At 34.8% G+C, this 27,638-nt stretch overlaps 1 protein-coding gene across 2 annotated transcripts in view; it reads right to left on the bottom strand.

The window, feature by feature from the left end:
- Window positions 1–27,638, bottom strand: part of ANO3 (anoctamin 3) — a 288,737-nt gene that overhangs the window by 81,973 nt on the left and 179,126 nt on the right. For both annotated transcript variants that reach the window (XM_045825477.1, XM_045825478.1), the window contains 3 exons: window positions 15,404–15,562; window positions 6,930–7,030; window positions 1,662–1,706 (listed from right to left, as the gene is read on the bottom strand). In XM_045825477.1, the coding sequence (XP_045681433.1) occupies window positions 1,662–1,706; window positions 6,930–7,030; window positions 15,404–15,562 (305 nt within the window). The remainder of the gene's footprint in view (window positions 1–1,661; window positions 1,707–6,929; window positions 7,031–15,403; window positions 15,563–27,638) is intronic.

Here is a 27,638-nt window from a genome sequence, read left to right as displayed (position 1 = left end):
TGACTACTGAATTTTTATTTCATGAAAGAGAAAATTGTAACTACAAAAGATAATAAACAGATATAGTGTTCATTTTCTGTTTACTTTTGAATTTAACCAAAATAGAAAAAAAATTTTTCTACTGTTAAAATGCTGTTTCTTTAGGATTTAATATATATGTGTTTATTAGTCATTCTAAACACAAGTTTATTCTAAAACTAAATTATGATAGTATTAGATAAATAAACATTTGTGGCCATTTTAAAATACAGCATTTCATCCTTCTGCAAGTCCCTAAAATAAAGATGCCTGTTTATCAGAAAACCCACTCATTACACAGCAGCAGAATCTCACTAATTCTACAGAGCAAACAAAATTGAATTCAGGCATTTCTCAACAATTCCAACATTAAGCAGGAGCATGCAGGAAAAAAAACCCCATAAAAATCTGCAGTTGTAAATTTATAAGTTATAATATTCCAGTGACTTTGGCTTTATTACATGAAAATTAACTGAAATTTGCTACACAGACCAGGACCAAATAGGCACAAGGGAAGTGATGGAAGTTCATTCTGATGCTGCGCGTGCGTGCTAACTGGACAAAAAAAGGAAAATCTGACTTGGCTGGGGATCACAGTTTTTTAAAAGAGCAACTTGAGTACTAACCCCTTTAATACTTGTTCTAATATTAAGTTTCTTCTTTCATGATTTATTTGTTTTGTCACCAATCCCTACCATGCCTAATTTAATGTTTGAAATTTTAAAATTAAAATCTTTCTTATTGTAAAGTTCTAAATTATATTCAGCCATTTTCTTGTTAGAAGAACTATCCTGAAATGGTCTGATATTTACATTATATAAATCTTCTACTTTGTGCCATTCTGACTTGCAATATCCCATAACATTATTCAATAGGGCATACTCTACCAAATTCATATTTTGTTTTAGTTAGTTGATTTTTATCACAATGAGCAGAAAAACAGCCAGGTGTAAGAAGCTTTTTATTTTAGTATTCATTAAAAGGAAACAGTTCCTCCAGTGAAACAAGACCACGGCAGTTCAGGTAGGATAATTTCTTCTATCTGAGGCTTGTGGTTTGATGAATTCCTTTAACATAGCTGCTGTTACCCAAATTGGTAAGAGATGCTGTTTTTCAAGAGCTTCATGAAAGCTCTTAAAAAGAAGTTTGTTCAATATTAGGATAAGAAAGGCAGCTTTGGGTGGTGGAATAAGACTAGTTTTGTGATTCCAAGGTGCTGTTTGGCGATTCATCACTGTGAATGCTAGTCTTTCCTTTACCAGTTTGGTCAAATAAGAGATTTGGGTCACATGATCTAGAAGGTCTCTGTTGGGTCTGTTAATTTATTAGTCAAGTGGGTCAATATTTACCTATCAATCTTGGCTTTATAAGTATTTTCAAAATTTAAAATCTTCTAAAATCCTAACTTGCAAATATATCAAGTGAAGATTGCAGGAATGTCAATGGTACATTAAAATAAAAGAGATTGTCTGTTTTTAAACATTGTTCAATGTGGCACATCTTTTTTGAAATCTATTGAATAAATCAATAAAGTGTTTTTTTCCCTAAAATTTACAACTGCGGGTAAGGGTAATCAAATGTCTTTCTATTTTTTTCCCCAAATGGCAAATTAATCATAAACAAATTATGTATCACCCACCAACCTGCCCGTTGATTTGCTCCTCGGGTCAGTGTAATAGGACTTTTTCCTGAAAAATAACAGAAATCAGCTGGGGAAAGTCACATGAAAATAGTGAAACCAGTGAGTGACAACATGCGATCATTTTGAGCATTTCAATATTCCAACTTCCACATGCTTAAGAAAGACATGAAATCAACCAGTATAATACATAAAATTTACATTGTTTTAATTTCAAAATCTAAGCTACTAATAACAAAACACTTTCATAAATCAATACATCATTTTAAATATTTGATTTTTCATTCTATTTTTTGAAGGTCTCACTTCTGCTACACGATGCATATTAACTACAGTATCTGTTATACGAAGTCATCCATCTATCCCTCCATCTAAACACATATGTAATGAATATTTCTGATTTTGCAAGGAATGTTAAAGTATAACCTCTAAAAATTTAGAGAATAAGGAGTGTTTCTACTCTTAAAGAGCTTCCTTTACAATTGAGAAGACAAGTGATAGTTATGATAAAATATGCCAATGCAGGAAAGTAGAGTTCTGTGGAAGTACCTAGGAAGGAATCTCCACAAGTTTCTGCAGAGAAGGAGAAAGGAGACAGGGAAACACTCCCAGAGGGTGTGCTGTCTGTGTTGAATCTTGAAGCCTGAGTGGGAGTAGTCCCCTGAATGAGCCTTGAGACACGGCCTTATAGACTGCCTATGAAGTGGTTATGAGACCAAGAACAAACATTGTTGAGATTCAGGAGCTGTGACTAATTAGGTAATCACCAGAGTAGAAATTACGAGTTGAGGATAGTGATAAAAGACGTGGGGGCATGATGAACAAGGCACAGAAAATGAGGAGTCTGACCACTAATGCTCAGGTTTTGGATGAAAAGCAATGGGAAGATATGTGTTTTAAGCAGGTGTGGAACATGTTTTATTTTAGAGAAACTAAAAATTCTAATGACAGAGGTTAATTAATCTCTTCAAAGATTCTCACTACATCCTCATCCTGGAGCTTGGGAACGTCATCCTGAGCCTCTGTATCCCCACTCACGAAACCCATTACAGAGGATCAGTGTGGTATCTAGAAAGCACTGCTGAGAGGCAGGACAATTTATATGTATTCCTGTGCTAACTGCTTAGAAAACTAGAAAACATTCTTAGCTACCCCACTTCATTGCAATCACTGGTCCTATGACTAGAAAATAGTTTTTAGGTTGTCCCGACATACTAACCACTAAATTCAAATTTGAGATTTTAAAGCTTGCTATGTGTCTTCTGAACTCACACTTTAAATTATCTTCCCCCTTCATTTTTTTCAAACATACATTTGTTTGTGTGCATATATCATTCAATCCCGTTGGACTATAAACCCATCTTCACTCTGAACTTCCTCTACATAGACAGACTGTCTTGCACTATTTATCCCATTGTTATACAACTATTCACTGACTATCTTTTGTAGTACATTGAGCTTCTTGAAGACAGTAGTTCTATTTCATTTGACTTTATATGCCCGATGTATACTTGTCACATTATTTGATAAGTGGTAAGCACTAAGATGGCTGAGGAATGAGTGAGCCTTCATTTAATTCAGAGTTGCGATTATCTCCTTCGGTGCCGGAGAACACTACATTCAGTAAACATTTGTTGATAAGATATTATTAGAAAACTACAAAAGTAGAAATTAGTATAATTTTAATATCAAATATCTAGGAATGTGAGTAAGAGGAGAAAAAGGTTATAGTTATAAGTATTGGTCATGGATATAATAAGACATATACAATCAAAGAGCATTTGGATTAAGCACTGCTCTTTTTTGTTGCTATTTTGAAATAGTTTTTTAAACATTTTTTTTAAATTTTGAAATGCCTTGGAACAAATAAAGGAAGAAAGTCATACAAGATGAATATACATATCTTTAAGACCACTACATCATAAGAGCAAATAAAAATTAAAATAAGAGACACAAATTTTCCGATTAACTAACAGCTTGATTACTAATCGAAGCTAGGATGAACTATGTGAAAATTAGTGCTAGTGAGTCCTTTTACTTGAGGACTGGTTATGTTTATCTTGAGAGCATGTCAGTCATGGGTTGTACTGTTTGGCTACATAAAAAGCTACAATTTCTTTATGTTGTTGCAATTTCTTGGCAAATTACCTGTGATGCACATCCCATTCTATTTTAATGCTTATTCAATAATAAAAGTGTTTTCTTTCTTTTCTACATTTGTGGAGCAGTTTTCTGGATTGGGGGAGATTTTGTTTTTAATTATATACCCCCAGCAATATACAAGTGTACACTAAAGCTAACAATCACCTGCCATTCTTAGTTTCCTACAGAAATGAGCCTGCAGAACCAAATCATTTTCTACCCCTAATCCTCCACTCTGTAATTTACTAACTGTGTATTATTCAGGTACAGAGCTTTCTTTATTTTTCCTTTGAACGATGTCTGCTATTTTACACCTTGCATCAGGGCAGCATTTATTTATTTTACCCACTGTTACACAATCGCTCAAAATTATAAGTAAATAATTATGTCAATGCTGTTTCCAACCAGTTTCACACAGCCAAGTAGCCACATGCAGAAATGAATGCAGGGCTAAGAGGGGAGGGAGGTCACACAGATGGGACCCTGGGTCTCTGGCTTCTTGTCAAGCACAAATACTCTACTTTTATTTATTCTGTATATTAGGTTTCCTGTCTGTTTTCATATCATTTTATTTTTGAATAAGGCATCCTTTGCATAAAAAAGTGATCTAAATTTAATCCTAATTGTGATAAAATATTTCTTTTATCTAGAAAAAAGATGGTTCTTAAGAAGTTGAAAATATTCCCCCAAATTTGCTGCATTTAAAATATTTGTAGGGGAAGCTTGAGGAAAGATGGAAGGTTGACCCCACCTTGTAACTCAGCCTGAGAAGCATTTAGGATGACTGAATCATCCTAAAACGTGTTTGACACTTTTAAGGTGAAAGAGAGGTAAGAATGAATAGGGAGCACCTTTGAATTAAAAGAAAAATAATGAAAGCAGGAGTTGGTATTTCTGGAATGTAGACAGTACAGGTTAAGTCCATCCTGACAGGAAAAACATTAAAAAATGTAGAGTATTTTAATTCCTGAAATTCCCTTGGTGAGTTTTGAAACATCAAGTCCAATATTTAGGTTATATTTACTTTAGAGGAATAATCAAGCAAAGAGACAGCTAGAAAATATAGGTATACAGAATTTTACACATACATTCAATCTGATAATTCATGTAAATTGCTCAAGATTCATGTTCATACAAGTCAGCTGAAAACTTCTGCAGGCAGTGTTAAAACTAATATTTTTTCAGAATAAATTTGCAGCTTTTTTGTGGAATATAACATGCATATTTCAATGTTGAGTAAATATGTAGATTAGCCACATTTTTATGTGTAAATCTTTAAAAAGAGATGCATTTTCCTATTTAAGTTCTTTGCTATTTTTGTATATTTAAAGACAGCATATATGTTCTTAAATGTGCTAACAGTTGACAGTTGGAATGTGAATTGGCCACCATGAAACACTTTGCTATGTAGTTTATGCTTGATTAGCTTTCTCTTTTTATGAGCTGAGAACCATCCCAAATTTCAGGAATATCATAAATAAACAAATAGCTGATAACTAAGGCATTAGGCAATGCTGTATCTATTATTTAAGCTCGTCTGGAAATATGTTCCAAAAGAAGTCTGTGTTCCAGCACTCCTCTAGCTATTTTCCCAAGGATACTGTCATATGAAACTTTTAAAAAATTCATTATCAGGTGGGAGTTTGGGGAAGGTTGCTCGGTATAGCTGTCCCTTGAAATTCATAAAAATTATGTAATTAAAATGTTACAATCTCTGAGACAGTATTTCTTTCTCATCTGCATCAGAATCATTTGAGAAGTGTGTTACAAATGTATATACTCAAGCTTATCCTAGACTTAATAAGCCAGAATATCCTGGCGTATGTTCCACAAACCTTTATTTTTACAAAGTTTCTTGGGTGACTTTGATGCACTCTGAAGACTGAAAATGAGGAGCACTTCTATAAAAATTCCTACAGTGAAGAAACATTGTGTAACTCAGAATTCAGAATATCATAAATAAATAGCATATTTGGTCACAGAATATTTTTCTACTGAGCCTGTGGAACCAGCATTATTTTGATACATTTTGAAAAATGTTTCATATTTTCTAATATGTTATTATTAAATCACTATACAGCAATTGTAAACATTATTTAGAAAAACATAGTATAAAGACAAAATTTCAGATACAACATTAATAAGAAGAGATAATAACTGCATAATTTTCATGATTTTTGTATTTCTTTGTTTACATGTCTCAGAACTCCTCTTTCAAATGTATCCTTACCAGGAAATAAAAAAATAATATCATTTTTTTAAAAATGAATATCATAAGACTTATTGATGCCAGCACTTTTAACCAGAGTTGGCCTCTTTCATGCTACCAAGTATGAGAAATTTCTCCATATGTTTGAATTGTGCTTCTGCTGTTCATTCATATTCATTATTTAGAGGCCATTTTTATTGGTATATTGTTACTCTGAACCTTTTAAAACATTCTTAGGAGCTGATGAAGCATGCTGAGCTTAAAATGAATGTAATTGTTCATATCTTCAATGTGAGTTTACACTTTGTATATAATAGGAAAACTACTGAATTTAATTTGGTAAGTGATGGAGGAAAGGAAAACATTCTGCAATATAGGAAATCATGTCTATTTAATATTTGTTGGTCTACAGGAAGGACTGATAAGTCTTTGAACTGAGCAGGCATCTCATTACAATTTTCCTTTGATACTGAGGGCAGAGCTAAGAAACCATCTGGTTGAATTGCATCTGAGGGATGATTCTTGCTAACCACTATCCAGAGAAGAACACCGTATTTGTTTACTTGAGGATAATACTTAAACCTCCTGCCTTCCACAAAAACAACGAGAGTTCTATCCACCCATAAGAAATAAGAAATGAGATTGATCTTGAGAATAATGTTATCAGTTAAAATTTGGAAACGACTTTTTCTCTCGCTCTAGAAAAGTCCACCTAGAAATGATATAAAGTACCTAGGGAGGCAGAAGATTTTCCACATTAGGCAAGCAAATTATAAGGGGAAAAAAGTGTCCCAGATCACCTAACCTTTGGAAGAAAAAGCATTTCCCTTGTTGAAAGAATTGCATTTATTGCTGTAAGGTTTTGCAAAAAGACTGATCTTAATATATATTGAGAGAAAATGAAATAAAATTTCCAAGTACCTGAAGGGCATCCTGATATTCAGCCTCTCTGCATACTTGCACAGCGTGTCCCATGGAATGTGAATTTTAATAAACATGATATCAGTGTTTGCAACAGCTGGCTGAAAAGGAGAGCAGGGCAGGCACCATTATTTATAATCAAAGCTGATGATATCATGGGAAAATTTGATTTGAGATAAAGAACACTGTCCTCTTGTCTACACATGTGCCATTGTCATTAATTTAAAAGTAATTTATATGAATAAAAATTCTTAATATGTAAAAATCTTAAGTAAAAATTTAATAATGCCATCATATACAAGAAGTAATCACCAGTATGACTTAGTGCATTTTCTTATATTGATCGTTATCAAGACCCAGAATCCCCAATGAGAAAAATTATGATCCAGTTAGAAATCTAAAATTATTTTTGCTGGGTAATTTATCAAGTTCCTCCCATTCTTGCTAAGAAGAGATGGACAGTTGCCACCAGTCATTCAGTGTTTCATTCACTTATTCTTTTAGCATATCTAATTGAGTAATTACTACTTGCTAGGTACTATGGAAATCCTGGGAGGAAAATGGAGCAGAACATATACAAGTCCATTACCTTACAAAGCTGTCAAATTTTCGTGGTTATTCTAACCTTTTAGTGCACTCTTTCCCATATAATGAGATTATAAGAATTTCAGTGTCTTTGATCTAGACAAGAGTTTCTAAAGCAGAGTCATATATGTACCAGAATTATCTAAGAAGCTTTTAATAAAATTGCATACCTTGTTCTAATTCTTAAGAATTCTCATAACTGCATCCCATTGTTCTGAATATTTTGCTCAGATCACTAATAGAGGATCAATGATGCCTCTTTGAGCAAATCATCAAGATTCTAACATGTGGTCCAATAGTGTAACACTAGTCTACTAAATAATCTACTACTTTGGCATTGCATATTCTTCACATTCATATTCTACTTTTTTTAAAAAATATATATAGATAGTTATTTTTGGAAGTTCCTACAGTATCTGAGGCCCACAGAGCTAAGAAGTTTGTGGCCACAGGGCTTCTCCTTCCTCTTATTAGAGGAGTGAACATGTATAATGGAAGAAATGCATCTGTTCCCATTTAGACACACGTACCAGGTTAGACACAGCGGGACTCCATTTGGTTAACATTGTTCATTTAAATTTCAACTAGACAGAACTTCTCCAGAAACATACCAGTCTTAAAAACTCAAAAGTATGGAAGAAATTGATCAGTTTGTTTTAAAATTACATATCTTTTAAAATTAAACTGTTCAATTTTATATCCCTCTACTCATAAAGCCCTATATTTTAGATATGGCTAATTTCACAAGTTTGCTAGAACAATATTTTCAATTTGTATCAGCAACATTTTAAAGCAGGGTTATTGGAGAACCATGAGCCATTCATTGAACTAATACTCAGATGTAGAAGATAGCCTCACCACTGATGCTGTACAGCAGGCACTTCCACAGACCAGCCTTTGCCAGAGCTTGTTTCACAGAGTATTATAATGAAAAGAAGTGGTGGGGAGGGGTGTGTATTCCATGGTCAAGTTAGTTCTGGGTTTCCCACTAGAAAACTTCTCAGACATTTCAATATGCATGTGCTTGCTCAACAATACAAAAGGTGAAAAAAGCCTGCTGAATGTCCACTGTTTTGGACCAGGGATTGTTTTTTTTCTCTTCTGGTAGCTTATTGGGGTACCAGTATTTTACAAACCACCGTGGGAAAAACAGCAAAAGATGCTTTCACCTCAGTACAATTTCCAAAGACCTTCCCTATGTGGAATGTTTATTTTAAATGAAGCTAAAGAATGATGAAAACAAAAGTTGGCAAATGTTTAATGAATGTATGGATGTAACTTATTTTGAGTTCATTCTGTGTAACTTGCACCTAAGCAAGAAATAGTGGAGATAAGAAAGAAATTAAGCCAGAATTATTTTGGAAGAGGTGTTACGCGAGGAATCAAATTAGCATCATGAATAAATAGATGGCTTAGGACTGATTAACTCATTTCTATCAAACTCTAAAATGTGAAATAAAATACACCTAAATAAAAGGGATGCTTTAGAGGGATGTTTCTGCATTACTCTACCATAGATGAGTGAAATGTCAAGCTGAGGGCACATAGAGCTAGAACACGTTTAATTTTGTATGTCTTCAAACACATGTAGATCTTTTCAAGCAACATAAATTGCCTTACAGTTTCCTTAAATTAATTTCCTTTTTTAAAATAACTACTTTAAAAAAGTTTTATTTTTTTGTAGCTACTGAGCAGGGGGCTGGTGAAGGGATTATTTGTCAGGGGGAAAAATGACTTTGTTTTGCAATCAAATTCCTAATCTGGCACTATCCTGTTTAACTCTGGCTAAGGCAGGCTTCTCTGAGGGAACAAAACACCCTCTGCCTTCACACTTCACATTATTATTTAATTGTTCCATCCAAAATTCCCAAGAGGTAGAACATTCACTTGAGAGGAGATGGAATTTAAAAATCATTTTTACAAGGTCTCTCTGCAAGTTAGCGTCAAAGAACTGAAAGAAAATAGAATGTGGAGCTCATGGTACTGAGTCCAAGATAACAAGAAATTGCTAATATGATCTGGAAATTAAGTTTGAAAGCAAAGCACCCTCCCTGACAGGGACAGGTCATCTACCTATCCGTGTGGCCTTCAAATATGCATCATTCCCTATTGACATGACCATCTAAAATCTGTTGACATCACCATGCAATTGAATGAGGATTTGAGACCTACTCTGTGCCAGACTCAGTGCTTAGCTTTGGTAAATGTAAATAAATCTAAGAAAATGAGGACTGTTTATTAAGAAATGCTCTCATTTTTCAGTTAAAATCCAATAGTGCAGATATTTTCACAATTTCATTGTCTCTTTTCTGCCTGTCACAAGCCCTAAATATTTTCAATTTATATTGATTAAAATTAAGTTGCCATCAGAGGCCATAAATATTTATGATAATGTAAAATGCTGAATTAGAGAATTCAAATAGATGTAAGTATTTACATACCAGTTAGTCAGCAGTTAACATAAGATTTAAACTGAAAATATATTTAGATTTTATCTTGTCATCATAGAGGTAAGTTCCTTTCTGTTTGCTTAGAAGGACAGTACATTTCTTCATGGTGCTGATATTTTTTAATAGTGTGGCTGGAAGAATTCCTAAACCTTCTTCAAGATCCTCATTCTCCACTGCTGTCCTGGTCATGAACCACCCTGAGGACATGTGAATATAATGAAATATTCACCCGCATGATTAGGTATGTTGTATATTATATTGCTGTTAAGAAAAAGAGATTATCCTTCAAGGCAGATGAGCCCCTAAAAGGAAACGGGCTCCTTCTGGCAAGACAGACTGAAAAGAACAGAGGGACACAAGGAAGATTCTCTATTGTTGGTTTTGAAAATGGAGGAGCTGTGTCATGGGGAAAGGAAAGAGAATGGCCTGTAGGAGCTGAGAACAATACCTGGCTGACAGCCAGCAAGTAAATTGGAACCTTAGTCCTACAACCCCAAGGAATGAAGTCCTGACACAACCACATAAGCTGATGGGGCCTGTAGTTCCAGGTGTGAATAGAGTCTGGCCAACACACTGATTTAAGCCTTGTGAGAAACTGAGCAAAGAACCCAAGTACGTCATGCTCTAAGCTTTGACCTACAGAACTGTGTGTTAATAAATGGGCTTTGTTTTAAGCTGCTGAATGTGTGGTAATTTGTTAAGCAGCAATAGAAACTCAACACAAAAGCAGTGTTAAAAATCTTAATTTGAAACCTTAAGGCAATCATTTTTATGATATAATGTTAACATGCTTTTTGTAGAAACATGTTTTGGTTCAGTGATACTGAATTTGTCATAGCAGGTTGATTTCCTACACTAACATTGGGGTAATTAATCTAGTCCTAATTAACTCAGCTATTAAAAAATCAATGTCATTCCTTTTAGAATTAAAAACATAAGATAAACCTTTGGTAAAAATATCTTTCACAAATGAAAGAAATAATTGTAGAAAATTCACTTTAAAATATAATTCAGAAACCTTCATTTTCCTTGCATTATACCTGATATTCTATTACTCTATCTTCCTTTTCACCTTGACCCAAAAACCTTTAAATTTTTTTTATCTCATCTGTTTTCTGTTTCCTCAATTTTTCTCCTTTCCCTTCTCTCCCTGTTTCCCTCCTTCCATCTTTCTTTCCTGGAGACAGAGACAGAAAGGGAGGGAGAGAGGGAAGAAGGGAAGGAGGGAGGGAGGGAAGGTGGGAGGGAGGCAAGAAGGGAGGAAGGCAGACAGGAAGGAAATTAAGCAAAATTTGTCAAGATCTCTTTTCCCTCATTAGCTATTGCTTTTCTTCTTCCCATTTACAGACAAGCAAGTTGATGGTATTTGTAGATGCCTCTATTTTTTTCATTATTTGCTCACTCTTCTACTAATGACAATCTAGCTTGCAAGCCCTAGAGAAATGATTCCATTGCTTTTACCAAAGATCTCCATGTTGTCCAATGGAATAGGCCTCTTCCTTGTCTTACTAGACTTTTCAGTAGTAATTTACCCAGACAACCACTCTTCTTCCCTGTGACTCCTCATCTTTTCCTTTTCCTACCTACTTCCAGCTCCTCAAGTGACTTTTCTCCTCTTCTATGTTTTACAGGCTTATTCTAGGGCTCATTTTTCCCCCTCACCCCTATAGCAACTTTTGTCCTAATAAATTAATAAATAACTTCTATTACCATCTATATTTACTTTCAGTTCAGATTCCTCACTTGAGTTCTAGGCAGAAATTTCAAACATTTCTACTTGTATCTCTCAAAGTTACCTCAGTTACTAGTTTATGGTTTTCATTTCCATAATCCCATCCAAACTTCTCCACAGATTAGCACTCTCCTAGTCAACGGTAGTTTTATATCAGGTATTTCTTCTGCAGATGGCATTTGGCCCCTTTGTCTTCCCATGGTGTACTCCTCCCCATTGATATCACTTTCTTTCAGATCACACGTGCTAACGTAGCTACCTAGTCACACTCCCTATATAACATTCTGTTTGAATTATTGAGTAATGCCCTTCACTATGTCATTTTCCTTATCTGTTCATGTTTATTCTCCTTCCATGAAAACATGGCACATTCTTATCATAGTTCCTATTCATCCCCAGAATACCGCATGCATGGGTGCCTCACTTATGCTTGTTGAATGAACAAAGAAATGACTCAAGCCAGAAACCCATGTTATCCTTAAGATTTCCTTTTCTTTCCTACCATATCCAAATCACCATCAAGTATCTATAGTTTATCTTCAATAATAAAATGTGAATGTGAATTGATAGAACCATATTTGTTGAACCCAGAATTCAGGGACAGTGTTATACATGTGGACACTGGCTTGCTGAGAGCCAGTCTAGACCAAAAACAGAAAAAAAAAACCCACAAACAGAACAAACATACATCTTTCAGCAGAGACTAAAGAGCAAAACTTCCGGAATGAATGGATTTCTTTTTAAAAGCAGAACAGAACCCCTTTGAGATGAATGACACTCAGGATTATTGGCGGGGCGGGGGGGGGGGGCGTGGAGAATCTAGAGGGATAAGGGAAAGGAAGACTTAAAAGAGAATCTAGACATTTTGCCAAGAAAAGTGGATAATGACTATGAGCTGATTAGTTAGTTTTCATGACTGACTTCTACACAGACTGGGAGTTAAGTGAAGGCAGGTACATGGTCTACTTTACTCATTGGATCCCCAACAGCTGGCACGATACCAGTCCAAATTGCAGAAATAACAAATAACTGGAGATATTTGAGCAAAACAACTACCAGTATTTTAATAGAATGTGTTTATAAACTGCTCTGGAAACAAATGAGGAAGTAATTGATTCTTGTGGTATAGGGAAGAAATTACAAGGAAAATAAATGAAGAAAAGCCCATCAAAAGACTTAGTTAATAAATTTTCCAATAAATATTTCTTGATTACCAGTGATATGGATATTCTGGATTAAAAATCCTGGAAGAGGCATAAAAAAGGAATCACAATAAAGGAGTCAATAGAATTTGAGATCAGAAATCCATTTAACCAATTCTGTAACTATAGGTTACATGTGAATAAATCCTCACCTTGAACAGTTTCAAGGCATTGCATGATTGTTATTTTATGCATTTTAAAATTATTTTAATAACTAAAACTATGTTTGTTTTTCTACATTTCCTAATGTATATTCCTCAGAAAACTAATAGCAGGAAATGTTCTGTGGGGAAAGAAAGGAGGGGGTTCTAATGTTACTTAAATATTGGTGGGTACTCTATTCATTGATAAGAATATTAGACAATTATCTAAATATTTAAACAAATAAACTATCAAAGCTTTTTTTTTGCCTGCTCTGTACCATTTTTATAAGAAAACCATTAACTATCATTGGTTATAATTTAGAGGTTCCTCCAACAGCTTATTTAGTTTTTTTTTCCTCTCAGTGGACTGACCATTACCTGATTTCAAGAGTTACTCTAAAGCTACAGGAGAGGTATTGGTGAATAAATAGACAAGTAGATCAATGCAACAGAATAGTGAGCCCAGGAACAGACCTGCATAATATCAACCTGACTTATAAAAGTCAACTGATCTTTAACAAAGGAACAAAGGTAATACAATGGAGTAAAAACAGTCTTTTAAACAAATGGCTGTAGAACAGCTGGAAATCTGCAAGCAAAAAGAAAATGAATCTAGCCATAGACCTTACACTTCTCACAAAAATTTAGTAAAAATAGATCATAGAATTAACTGTAAAGTAAAAAACTGTAAAACGCCTAGGGGAAAAAAAACAGGAAAATACTTGTATGACCTTGGGTATGATAATGTCTTTTAAGATACAACACCAAGTGCACTATTCATTAAAGAAATAATTATAACACTGGACTTCATTAAAATTAAACCTTCTGCTCTGAAAAATACAAAGTCGAGAATGAGAACACAAGCCACAGAGCTGGGAGAAAATATTTGCATAAGACACATCTGATAAAAGATTGTCATCCAAAATATATGAAGAACTCTTAAAACTCAATAATAAAAAAAACAAACAACCCAATTAATAAATGGGCCAAAGACCTTAACAGTCACCTTATCAAAGAAGATACATAGATGACTAATAGCCATATGAATATTTGATCCACATCATTTGTCATCAGGAAAACTAAACTAAACTATATTAAAATAAAATAAAATGTAAAATAAAATAAAATATAAAATAAATAAATTAAATAATTAAAATAAAATAAAACACCATTACACAACCATCACAAAGGCCAACAACCAGGATACTGACAACAGCCAGTGCTGCTAAGGATGTGAAGCAACAGGAACTCTCACTCATTGCTGGAGGAAATGCAAAGTGGTGTAGCCATCCTGGAAGGCAGTTTGGATGTTTTTTACAAAACTGACTCTCATCATATCATCCAGAAATGCAATCCTTGGTATTTACCCATAGGATGTACAATAGATGCTTTCTTCATAATTTGCAAAACATGTAAGCAACCAAGGTGTCCTTCAGTACATAACAGGTAAATAAACTGTCGTATATCCACACAATAAAATATTATTCCACACTAAAAAGAAAGGAGCTACAAAACTTAAATGGATACTTCACTGTGAGAAATGCCAATCTGCAAACTCTATACACACTGTGATTCCATTATATGACACTCTGATAAAGGCAAAACTATGCAGAAAGCAAAAGACCCAAAGTGGGGGATATTGGAGGGATGTCCAGGTGAACACAAACAATTTTTAGAGCACTAAAGTGCTCTGTATGATCCTGCAATGTGGATCCATTTTTCACACATGTCCAAAGCCAGAGCATGTAGAACTTTAAAAAGGAACATTAATGTAAACTATGGACTCTGAGTGATAATGACAGGTCAATGTAGGTTTACCAGCAGTGACACATGTACTGCTTTGGTAGGAGATGTTGATAGTGGGGGAAGCATCACATGTGAAAGGGGCCAGGGTATGTACAAATCCTTGTACCTTCATCTCAGTTGTGCTGTGATCCTAAAACTGTTCTAAAAACAGTTTTTAAAAAAGCATAAAAGAAAAAGGATTAGGAAGACAGTCACTCATTTTTCCAATATTAAAACCCCAATACTAACAGTGTGGCAAACTCTCTTCTTTCAATATTATCTTTTTCTTTTCATAGGGTTTTGTACTTTACAGTGGTATAATTATTCCTTCTTCAATTTAAAACATACTAAGATAGTTATGCACTTTGAAAAACATTTAAATTTACAGAAATGTAGAGTAAAAAAAGAATACACATTTAAGTGGGACTACGCATAGTATGTATTTCTTCTACATTTGGGAGAAAATACCTATCCACTTTGTAAAGCCATGTGCGACATACTTTTCATATTAAAATATAAAAGATCATCTCCCTTCCAGCATATTATATAACATAGTTAATGTTATTAAAACACCTACCTCCTTTTCCAACATCAAGCCTTCTGCTCTCAGGTTTTTTTCAAATGTGTTTCTCTTGTCATATTGTATATTTGACTTCCTATAAACCAGAATGTAATCAATCCGCTTTTTGCCATCTTTAAATAGAAGTCCACTGGATGCTATGTAATTCATGTCATTCTGCAAAGAAAACAATGATTGTTAATAGTGTGGGTGAGACAAGCACACAGTTTGGGTTTCAGTCACTTCTTTGGATAATGGCAATCCAATATCAAAAAAAATGTGTTTTTATATTCTACGATACGGAAAGATGATTTAAAAAATTGTCAGTCTATTGGAGGAGACAAGCTAGGAAGTAATGGAACACGATTTGAAATTAGGAAATCTAATACCAGAACATGGGTTCTCTGATGCTGGCATCTAAATGCACATGTTATTCTATATAGCTTTGTAAAACATAAGTTCAGCTAACCTATGTTGAGTATTTACTCAACATCAGGCCCAGACATAAGTGGTTTATGTTTTAACTTATTTAATACACACAACTTGCATTTCAAAGATACAGATACTATGGCTTAAAAATATAAGTGCTGAGAACTGAAACAAACATTATTTTCTATATTAAACAATATTTAGGCCAGAAATAGTTTTCCTAAATCTATGTTCAATGACACTAAACCAAACAATAATCCCTGAGCTGCCTGCTCCAAGAAATACTTGCTCCCAGAACATTAGACAGTGATCCAGTTAAAACAGTACACTTAACACCACTGCGTGAAGGCCCCAACCTCGCTATGCTCACTCGAGTCTGCTCTTTTGCACAGACTGCCTCATTTTCTACTGAAATTCTGCTTTGTGAGACTTAACTGAAAATCTCTCAGACCAGGTCCTAGAACTGTTTGAGAACTCTTTCCTTACTTGACCTTTTAAAAAAACACTACTAAGACTATCCATGTCGTATCCTTATTTGCTCTAACTTTAATAAAATCAGCATTAGTGATCACCAGATTTTCATGATAGTCTCCTGAGAGAAGGGGTTTTACCAGTATCTTGCCCAAGATCACTGAAGAGCCAGGACTTAAGTCCTATTTGGACTCCAGTTTCCATGTTCTTGGCCACTGTAGATATTGGCCTTCTTGCTTCATATTTTCCATCAAACTACTTGAACCTCTGCACCAACTCTTTACTCCATTTTTCCCATAAAGGTATTCTTCAGATCCAAAAACTTTCCTGACATGTGGAGAGCTATATGATAACTTTTACTTAAGTCAAGGAACAGAACTTCACCCGCTCCTACAGAAGCCCTCTCTCATAATCGTGAAGCTCTCTGCATCTCCCTCCCCTAAGGTAATCATAATCCTATCATGTAAGGGACCGCTTTCCTACCTTCTTAGTTTTATCACCAAAGGTTGTATCTTTAAACACTATATTTAGTTCTGTCTGCTATCAAATATTATGTACATGTAAATATAAAATGACTAATATTTTGTGTCTGGCTGTTTTCATGTAATATTATGATCATGAAATCTACTCTTAAATTTTATATATTTGTAGGTCACTTTTTCGTTGTTTTATCATATGAGTACAACAAAACCTTATTTATGCTTTCCACTAATTGTATTATATATCTGGGCTATTTCCAGTATTGGTTATTACATATAAAGCTATAATAATCACATATGTGTGCATCTTACAATATACATGTGCATCCATTTGTATCAAGTCTGTCACCTAGGAGAAAAATTGCCGATTCACAGGAAATGCTTGCTTTCAACGTCAGTAGGTAATGACAAGCATTCTAAATCAATTTAAATCTCTACCAGTAGTACTTAAGTTTCCCCTGCTTCATAACTCCATGACATCTTCACAAGTCCTCCACAATGTGTTCTGCTTACTATTCAGCAGGCAATAATGCCACACTGACATTGAAAAATAAAACTGTTTTCAGATTCACAAAACAGTCCATCACAAAAGAAGCCAATTAGTGCCTTGTCATAGAACCAGAGCAGGCTCCCTCAGAGGCCCAGCAAGGTAATGGTGGACATGGGGCTTGGGGCAAAGAAGAGAGTGAAGTCGCTGATTGATTGTTCTTTGGCACAACAACTTAGGCTGAAAACAGAATTCCAAAACCAGAAAAGAGCTTCTTCTCCGGTAGTAGCCTAAGAGCAACCTGTCCTACCTGGGATTTCCATGGTGATTTACTTCATCTTGCTTTTACTTGACACTCAGTGGACATGCAAGCTTTGTGGTTCTGTGCAGCTCCCAGATGAAGGAATGAGGTTTTGAAGATGCAGGGATGTGCCTCTCAGTGCTTAAGCTTTGGGGGAATGAATGCACAGGAAGAAAAAAACCATTACCCCCTCCCTTGACCTAGAGGCAGGTGCAAAAGGATCCTGCAGTCTCACCTGCTTGTAGGATATGTAATTTACAAGGCAAAACTATTTGCTCCAAGACATAGTTTCAAAATAGCATATATTGAAAGCAAAGCAGTAACAAAGCACCAGAAGCATTCCAGACCTTATGCCAATCTCAACCTCCATCTCATTCTTGAGTTTCACTCTCCCAGGAAGAAGGCTTTTAGAGGAATAGAGACACTTGGGAATGAGTAGAACTTAAGATGCCTGTTCTTCCTATCGCTTGATAACTTCACAACATTGAGACTTTCACAGCTTTTTAAAACACATCATATTAAAATTTTAAGAGCTTTAAAAATAACTGAGCTGCCAAGTGAAAGAAGGCAGTCTAAATAGCAGGAGGCACGAATCATTTAGGCCATCCCAGAGTCTGTCTATCATGGTAAGGTTCATGAATTATATAAAATCAAAGGACTGGTTTGAAAGATTAAAAGGTTGGTTTAGAAAAGAGATCTCATGGAATACTGTATGAGGAAAGGAAGGCTTATGGTCTCATTCACCAAAATCCTCACTAGAACTACTGGGGGATTATTTACCAGTTTGGAAAATGTCAGAACAGGGGAAATAAGAAAGAAAAAAAGAAGGAAATGAAGGGACCTGTTTTTTTTTTTTTTTTTTAACTCCTGGTTCTATCTCAGCTAAAGTCTCTTTAGACAACAAAGCTTTCCTCTCCATTGTTCAATTTCCCTGCCACGAAGCAGTGTAGGTGCTAATGCAAGTAAAGGCCCTTGTCGCTCTGGCATTCCATGATGCTCTTCTTTTCCCCACGTGTTTCTCCAGAGGCTGTTTTCTAAGATCTTTCAAATCATTCAACTAACCCTGGTGAGGGTTTTTATGTCTGTAAAGAATGATGCTCACATAAATATCTGGCAGCTGAATTCACTCTCTGAAGTTCCCCAAAGGTCTTTTCAGGGAAAACTGGGAGCGACAATTGAGATGTTTTACTCCTGCCTGAGTAAGCACCTTTAACATCATGAAGGAGAAAACAGGCGACAAGGGCTTCTCTTATTCCAAAATAAAGAGCAGTCTCTGCTCTAACTCAATGTTATCAAATTTCACGTATCAACTGGAATACAAAGCGCATACTTTGGCATGTGGCATTCTTTTATGACCACCGAAATAAAGCCTGGAGGGGAAAATGCACAGATGGAAAAATCTCCCTGATAAAATGTGCATGAAGTGTGAGGGGCAGAGCATAAAAGCAAAAGCAGGGTTATGAGTCCAGCAACATGGCAACAGCACACCAAAACACTCCTGCCATAAAACACCTAGAAATGGTTGATCAAATAAAACACATGTATTTTGAAATTCATAGAGAAATGAGCAGGAAGACATCTAAAATTCTAGTTGCCAGGTTATGTAAAAAGGCAGAAAACCAGAAAACATGCAGGCAAGTTGATAGTGTCACTGCTCTGGGCAGAACTAAAAACCCAAACCAAAAAATAACAGTAATGAAAACATACTTATAAGTTTAAAAATAAGACATATAAGTAATAAGCCAAAAAAATAACATTCAATGAGAAGAAGAAAATATCTAAAGCTAAAATATGGTCTCTTTACTAAATTATGCTGTTCAGATAAACTAGATATATACATATGTATATGTATATATACATATATAAATTAGTTTGACTTCTTTGGACTTTATACAAACATTAATTTTAGTTCAGTAATAAACATATACATCTATGGTCAATTGCCTTTCAACAAGATTGCTAAGAAAATTCAATTACAAAAAGAGCCTTTTCAAAAATACAATGCACAACTGTACATATATTCATGTGCAAAAGAAGTTGGATCCCTACTTAAACCACACACCACAATTTCCTCAAAATGAATCATGGACCTAAATGTAACAGAAAAAAAAACTGCAAAATTATTAAACTATAAGATTTTAAGTAAGTTTTTGGGACCCAGGGTTAGGTAATGATTTCAGATATAAAACTAATAGCGCAAATAACAACAACAACAAAAGATAACTAGGACTATATAAAAATTAAACATGTTTGTGCTTCCAAAAAGTACTATCAATAAAAGGCAAATCACAGAATGAAAAATAAATACTTAAAAAACACATATTTGATTAGGGACTATATCCACAATATACAAATAACAGAAACACAAATAGCTCAGTTAATAGTAAGTAAAGGTTTGAACAGAGATTTCATCAAAAGGATACACACGTGACCAACAAGCACATTCAAGGTTTCTCAAAATAGTGAAAATTATTAGGGAGATAGTGTTTCACACCCACTGTGATGGGTAAAATCAAAAAGACAAAATTGAGTCAGCACTGGCATGGATGTGGAGACCCTGGACACTCACACATTACTAGTGGAGCTGTAAAATGGTACAGAAGCTTTGTAAACAGTTTGGCGATGACTCATAATGTTAAACATAGAGTTACCATATCACCAATGTAATACTTAGGTATATAAAGAAAGTAACTGATGGTATGTATTGCCAACCATAAAATTTGAAAATGATGTCAGCAGATGGTCACATAGGAATTTCCAATGTATACATCCAGGAAAAATGAGAACACGTGCGTACAGAAAAACTTGTACATGAACATTCATAACAGCATTATGCATAATAGTAAAAAAAAGGAGCAATACAATGTCTATCCTATGAACACATAAAAAAATGCAGTATATCCATACAATAAAACATTGGTTGACATTAAAAAGTAATTAGGGATGAGGTGGCCAAGTGGTTAAGGTGATGGACAGCTAAAAACTAATTAAATATTCACACATACTACACTATAGATGAACATTGAAAATATACTAGATGAGAGAATCTAGTACTAAAGACTTCATATAATTTATTTATATTAAATTCAGTAATAGGCAAATACATAGAGAAAGAATATAGATTTAATTACATTTCAGGGCTGGAGGAGGGGTGGGTGGAATAGAAATTAACTGGAGGTAGAAGAAATTGCTAATGGGTACAGGATTTCATTTAGGGGAGACAAAATGCTTTAAAATCATATTGTGTTAATGGCGGCATAACTTTGTGCAAACTGGAAACATATTGAATTGTATACATTAAATGGGTAATGAATTGTATGGTATGTGGATTTTATCTCAGTAAAGCTCTATAAATCAATTAGATAAATTATTAATTATGAAATGCACAAAATACTGCTTGTAGAAGCTAACATAACTCAGAATTGGTGAATAGTTCTTTTTTTATTATTTTTAAATTCTCTTTATTGTTGTTAAATTACAGTTGTCCTTATTTTCCCCCCATTACTCTCCCCTGCCTTACCCAAACCCCACTTTCCACTTTCAGTGTTCCCCCTGAACCTGTCTTTGTCCATGGGTCCTTTATACATGTTCCTTCTCTTGACCCTTCCCCTTCCTTATGCCATTATCCCCTTCCCGTCCCTGATCGTAGGTGAATAGTTCTTAAACAGATCAAAAAAAGAAAATCATGGATAAACTTGCCTACAATCCATGTAAAAGCATCTATTCATCACAGGAATACTCATTATTATAAATATCACATTCATCCTATAAAGTTGATATAATTTAAAGTAAAATCTCAACAGTTTTATGTGTATATATATAACTTAACAAGCTAATTCTAATATTTATGTAAAAGATAAAAGTTTTTTCATAGGAAAAATTCTGAAAGAACTATATAAGTGGGCTTATCCTTTAAAACATCATTATGTACTATAATTGTACTGTAATTGATGCAGCAATGTATTCATGTGGAAGTAGACAATATAAGAAGCAGAAGAGAGATCCCAGGAAAAGACCTACATGTGTGAAACTGAGATGGAATTACAAATCCATGTACTGTTCATGAATAGGGCATACTATTCAGTTAGTGGTGCTAAGTAAATCAGATATTTTCATGGAAAAACTAGACACAATACACAAAAAAGAAAAAAAGAACTAAAGATAAATATGAAAAGAAAAAAAATTAAGATTTTAGAATAAAATATAGAAGGATGTTTTTATGACTTTGGTAGAAAAGTAGTTTGTTTATGTGTTTGTTCTTTATGTGTTTGTTCTTAACTAGGAAAAAAAAAACACCACCACCAGTAATGCAGGTAAAACTGATAAATATGACTACATTCAAATAAAACTTCTATACAAGAAAGTCTTCTTCTTTAAAAAGAAGCTTTAGCAAGAAGATACTTGTCATAAATACAGCTAACAAATGATTAGTCCCCAAAATAAATAAATAACTCCTCTTAATCAATAAAGCAAGCAAATAATGTATTAGAAAAAATGTGATGGTATTAATAGACATTTAACAAATGAGAAAACACTGTTGTGTTATCTAGAACAGAAGAGGATTAGAAACAAACTCCACACCAACCAGAAAGTGCATAAACTGTGGAGACCCATTCAATGCCGTTTGTTTTGGAGTCATGCAATGGAGCATGATGTATCTGCTTACGTAGCCATCCCTCAAGGGGTTAACTTTTTAAATAGCAATATAAAATACACCAGATATTCTTCACAGTTTAAAAACCTGCAAAATGATGCCCCCAATTGTTTAAGGATATACCATATGTAGTGAGTGTATAAGAATATTAGTAAGAAAACTAATCATCAAAATCAGAACAGTGGGTAATTTTGCTGAGACAAAGAGGAAAAGGATCAGGGAATATTTTATAAGAGTATTCAATTTTATGTGCGATAATTTATTTTGAAACAATTATGACAAGCAATTCACACCCAGTAAATCTCAGTGCTGGACATAGCTTGTTACAGCTAATATAATCTAATAATACAGTTTTCAATTTGCCTAAAATATTCATAATAAGAATTTAAAGATCAACATTGCTGTTGACATTTGAAATCAACAATCTGGGATTGTATATTTGTTTAGCAGTTAAAATCTTACTTACAATTTAAGCCTCAGTTTCCTCACCCATATAATGGGGACAATAACTTTGCATGAACATTTTAAGAATTAAATGAGATAAACACTGAAACATTAAGTGGCACACACACACTATAGTTATTGCAGTCAAAGACCTTTAAACAGTCAAAACTCTGACTTTAATCATAGCCACCCAACAGTATACTACCTTCAGTCAACTCTACTTGTACCTAAGTCCTCATTAAAAATATGAACTATGATAAAATAAGCTTATCAGAGACATTAACCTGGACATATTACATCACAGGTGTAATATGATCACTGGTGTAATCGAAAAAAGACTCTGTGAGGTCTGAGGGGCATCTTTAGGAACAAATGAAGAGAGGTGAACTCTGTCAAGTTCTACGTCAACCATGTAAGACAACGTTTTATGTAAACTCTACTTAAACCCAGCCTGAAGTTATTCTGCACTTGCGCTGTGTTCAGTTGGAAATACAAAGAAAATATGTTTAAGAATTTACTTAAAGTTTGAAAATAACAATTTTTAGACTAGAAGATAAAATTTTAAATGCAGAACAAAGTTAAATGACATTTTTATTATAAAGGAGTTTGAGACAATGAACTTTGTACAGAGTTTTGAAAAATAAGACTGCTTGAATGCCACGTTTATTACTTGTAACATTAGTGCAATGACTTACAACATTAACATGAATGCCATACTTGCTTTCACAGAGCTCTCAAAACAAAAGAGTTTATTGTAAAGGGGCACACGATGATTTCCAACATGTGTTTAAGAAACCAATTTAAAATATTGGTAATCTCACAAATCCAATGACTACATGCCTAAAAAATGAAGTGCTATTTCTAGTTATTCAGGTCAATCTTTCCCATGAACAGTAAAAAATTATGCAAAGCAAAATATTAAAAATTATCAAAGAATTCACAAGATAGTGAAGACCAAGGCAGATATCAGAAATGGACAGGCAAGCTACATACCTGAGCACTTAGGTAGCTTTCACCTACAAGGACATGAACACATCCTGTAAATATGGACTTTCCATTAGCACTTTCCTGGGGGCGGGGTGCCAAGGGTGAGCCAAATAGCCCAGTCTGCCCAAGATATTTTTAGGGTAACTCAGCAGTAAGAATACTTGAAGAGTAGTCAAGTACTTTGGCCCTAGCTTCAACAATATAAACAGCAGGTAAATGCCTGTAAAGAAGAAGTTCAACACAGAAAGCTCAAATTCTACCAGGGTAGGTTGACTTCATCTGCACTTCTATAAATACAAATAAAAATGTCAAGTCAAAAATATAGAACATAGAAAAATATCTCTGAAACACAGGAATTACCCAGAATATTACTCTGGCCAAAGGCTACTTTTTCATTTGAATATTCATTTTGAATTGGCAGACCCTCAGATTACAGTATCAATGTTTCTGGCACTGGAGATGATAGCTTCTCAGTATCATCCTTTATGTCCTTGACCATACATAGAAATTTGTGTAATTCACATGTGATTCAGGGAAAACTATATTAAACTTTTAGGTGTTTATCATTAATCACCTACTCCATGAAAACTGAGAATAAAGTCTCCCATAACCCCCACATCAAAATGGGTTTGATCTGATGAGAAATGGATTGGCTCCTGCAGAAAAGATGAGCCCTAGACTGTGCTCCTTACAGTTGCGGAAAATGTTTAAGAACCAGCAGTCCTATGTTCCTCTTCCTTCTCCCTAAAAACTCTGTCAACAAGACAAGAAACACTTGAGATCAAACAAGAGGAAGAATGATTATCAAACAACTATTTTTGCTAAAATCATAAAGCAGAGACCCTTATCACATTGGCTACAAATAATCTGCTCATCGTAAAAATATAACAGGTCATGTTGGAAACTTTGGAAAATTGGCATTGCATATACAATGAAATATTAATGTCTAGCCAGAAGTTTAGTTTTTTCAGTTCTAGAATTACTCTTGTTAAAAGTTAGATGCTTCATGAAGATATAGAGAGAAAAACAAACTCAATGAGATCCCCACGAGTGTCATTCAAGATTATGGCCCTGGCTATTTGTATTGTATGAGCTTCTCCAGTGGTGATTGTTTAATTTCTTAAACTGCAGGAGAGCGGGTCAGGACAGAACCAGTGGCTTTTAATCCTGTTCTGGTAATAGGCAATATTCCAAGAAAAAAAAACATACACACCTATCAATATAACCACGTTTACCATTTCAGAGAGTTCACGGACCCCTGGGAGCTCACGTGAGAGCTCTGCAGAGTTCCTGGACACCAGGCTAGGAACTTCCAGGTCAGACAGTTGCAGAATCCTCCCAGTTCTGAGAACACCTGCCTCTGGAACGAAGCTCCCCCGGCAAGGCTTTGCAGAAGGGGTTGCACCTCTTACTGCAAACCCTCTGGACACTATGGAAGCCCCACAGCCAAACTAACAGTGTAGCCATTTGAATTTATATGAAAAAGGGGCATTAGTGAAGGTCACAGACATTTCCATGTCCATCTTTCCTTTTGGAAACTATGAACAACCAGCACAGAAGGCCTCATGTTAGAAACCGAGCTAAGTAGAGGCATTTAAATTTCTTCAATTTTTGTGGAGACAACATGGCATGTAGTTAGGGCACCAGAGTTAACAACCTACTTCTACTTCTTATCTCGTGTTACAATACTTAATATTTCAACATCTTTATTTATAAAATGGTAATAATAGGCCTATTTACTTCCCCTCAAAAATTGTGAAGATGGTGGCTGGTGTGTTTAAAATAACTGGCATAAGTGCCAGACTTCTTAAGCGCTAGATAAATGACAGCTGTCATCTGGGAAGTGACTAGACAAGGTACAATGTGGCACTGTTTCTCAAATTGTTTATATATATATTTGTATATTGCCACAGCCATAGACCATGTCTTTTATTTTTTATTGCATTTTTCCTTTAAAAATAGCCTTTTGCAATAGCCTTTGCAAAAATCATGTTAACCTAAATAGAATCTGTTAAGTGTGGTCATTTCTTCTAACACACATTAAAATATGGTTATGTTTATTAACAGTTTTTCAGTTGTTACTGTATAGCTTAAAAAATACTTTTAAAGCTTTGTCAAACATGTGGCTATGAGAAGCCATTAAACCTTACCTCATATTAAACCTAATTTGGGTTTATTGTCCCTGGCCTGGTGTAAGACTTGAGACAAGGTGGCAGGACTTCTGATGTTGGAAAGAGAAGAGGAAATGCCCTGAGGAGGCCAGATGGCAGGGCCTTGGGCATCTGATGGTCAGCCAGTGAGCCACAGTCCCTGAGGGCTATGAGCAGAGGAGGAGGACAGCAGGCAGCACAGAAGATGCAGGCACTTTAAAAAGAGACATCAGTGATCTCAGGGCCACAGCTGGACTAGCTGGTGTCATTCTTAGCAAGTAAAAGCTGCATCTTTATTTAATGGTTATCCTATTTTAAAGCTGGCAAAACAGTCATAGGTAATTCATCACTTAAAGAAGTAGAACAAAAAACAAAATGTAGGTGTGGTCCGGACATTAGCTTTGAAAGGCAGACAAATTGGCTCTGCTGATTTACTGATGCAAATCATTTGTAATGCATCCCTGTTTAAGAGCAGAACACAAGGTTGTAATTCTGTGAAGGATTCAGAAGAGCATTAAATCACTGCGTATTTTTTAGCTAATACTGCCCTGAGCTGCCTAGAGCAGTCCTGAATAAGTGTCTCCCTATATTGAAAATAAAAAAATATGTCAATAAACAAAAATGCAAACAAATTACATCTCATGAGAACTGGATTATTATAACTCAGTGGTACACACACACACCTACTGTAGAGGCTACTGAGATCTACACGCTGAGGAAACAGAGAGGCATCTATATTCACCAAATTTCTTTTTTTGTGTCTACTGCCCCAGATACTTGTGCAAGTGATTGCAGATAGAGAGTGAACAGTAATCAAAAAATAAAATGAGTACTAAAGTGAAGTCTTGTATAGTCCAGTTTGAATAGAATGATTTTAAGTCACCGAAGAGTCCTAGCAAATTGCGTTGGGGTATGCAGGGCCATGGCAACCACATTAAGTAGTGGTGACCTGGGAACACACAGCATCACAGATGACTCTTAATAATACTGTTCAACATATGTTTAGATAATGATGTTTTTCCACTAAAACTTCCCCTCTTGTCTGCCTGTTTTAAGACTGTATCGAATATAGATGACAGCTTCCGAGATCCAAGTTTGTCAAGAATAGTACTTTGTCTAATCTTGTCCCTGCCCAGGATCTCTTTCCATTTTACAAATGGTTATTTTATGTTCATCAATGAAAAATATTTTAATTAAGTGTCAAAACATGCCAGTAGCCCCTGGTAAAACTCCAATATCTCATGTCAGGGTGAGAAATCTTTTGAAGGCAGAGTGAGAAATCTTCCTGAATACATTCTTGTTACCAAAGGAAGAACAGCTTACCAAGGAAGGACTAAGATAAAAAATTACATTTATAAACTCATAAACATTTTGAGCACTCTGGCAAGCATTTATGATTTTTGAAAATATCGTTTTCCAATGCACTCACGCACGCACACACACACACACACACACACACGGTCCAGAGGCCTATATTTAGGAATCTTAAAAACATCTACTCACCACTTAATCCTCTGTGTGATTTTTTAATAAATAAACTTCCTAAGTAATATATTTTATTAATGCATGTGTGTCATTTAAAAACAAATTAAACTTATTTTTAGATAATGCAAGGAAAAATACACATGGAACTTCATATATGTACATGAATTTTTCTTATATACAGGTAATTTCCCAGTAGGAAGTTTTCTTAGATACACATAAAACTATCTGTATCCGATTTACTTCTAAATACCTTGGCTGCTGCATATACATCTGGTCCAGATGCTGCTGATCTAGTCCAGACTCTGTACTTCTGCTTCTTCTGCTCCTCCAACCATCCCAACCCTTCCTCTGCCCTTAATGATGGCA

This window comes from Phyllostomus hastatus, unplaced genomic scaffold (assembly GCF_019186645.2).
Source record: "Phyllostomus hastatus isolate PE091 unplaced genomic scaffold, TTU_PhHast_1.1 phas_scaffold_585, whole genome shotgun sequence".
Lineage (NCBI taxonomy): Eukaryota > Metazoa > Chordata > Mammalia > Chiroptera > Phyllostomidae > Phyllostomus > Phyllostomus hastatus.
Note: the sequence above shows the minus strand (reverse complement) of the source record. Positions and strands in the feature narration are given on the sequence as shown.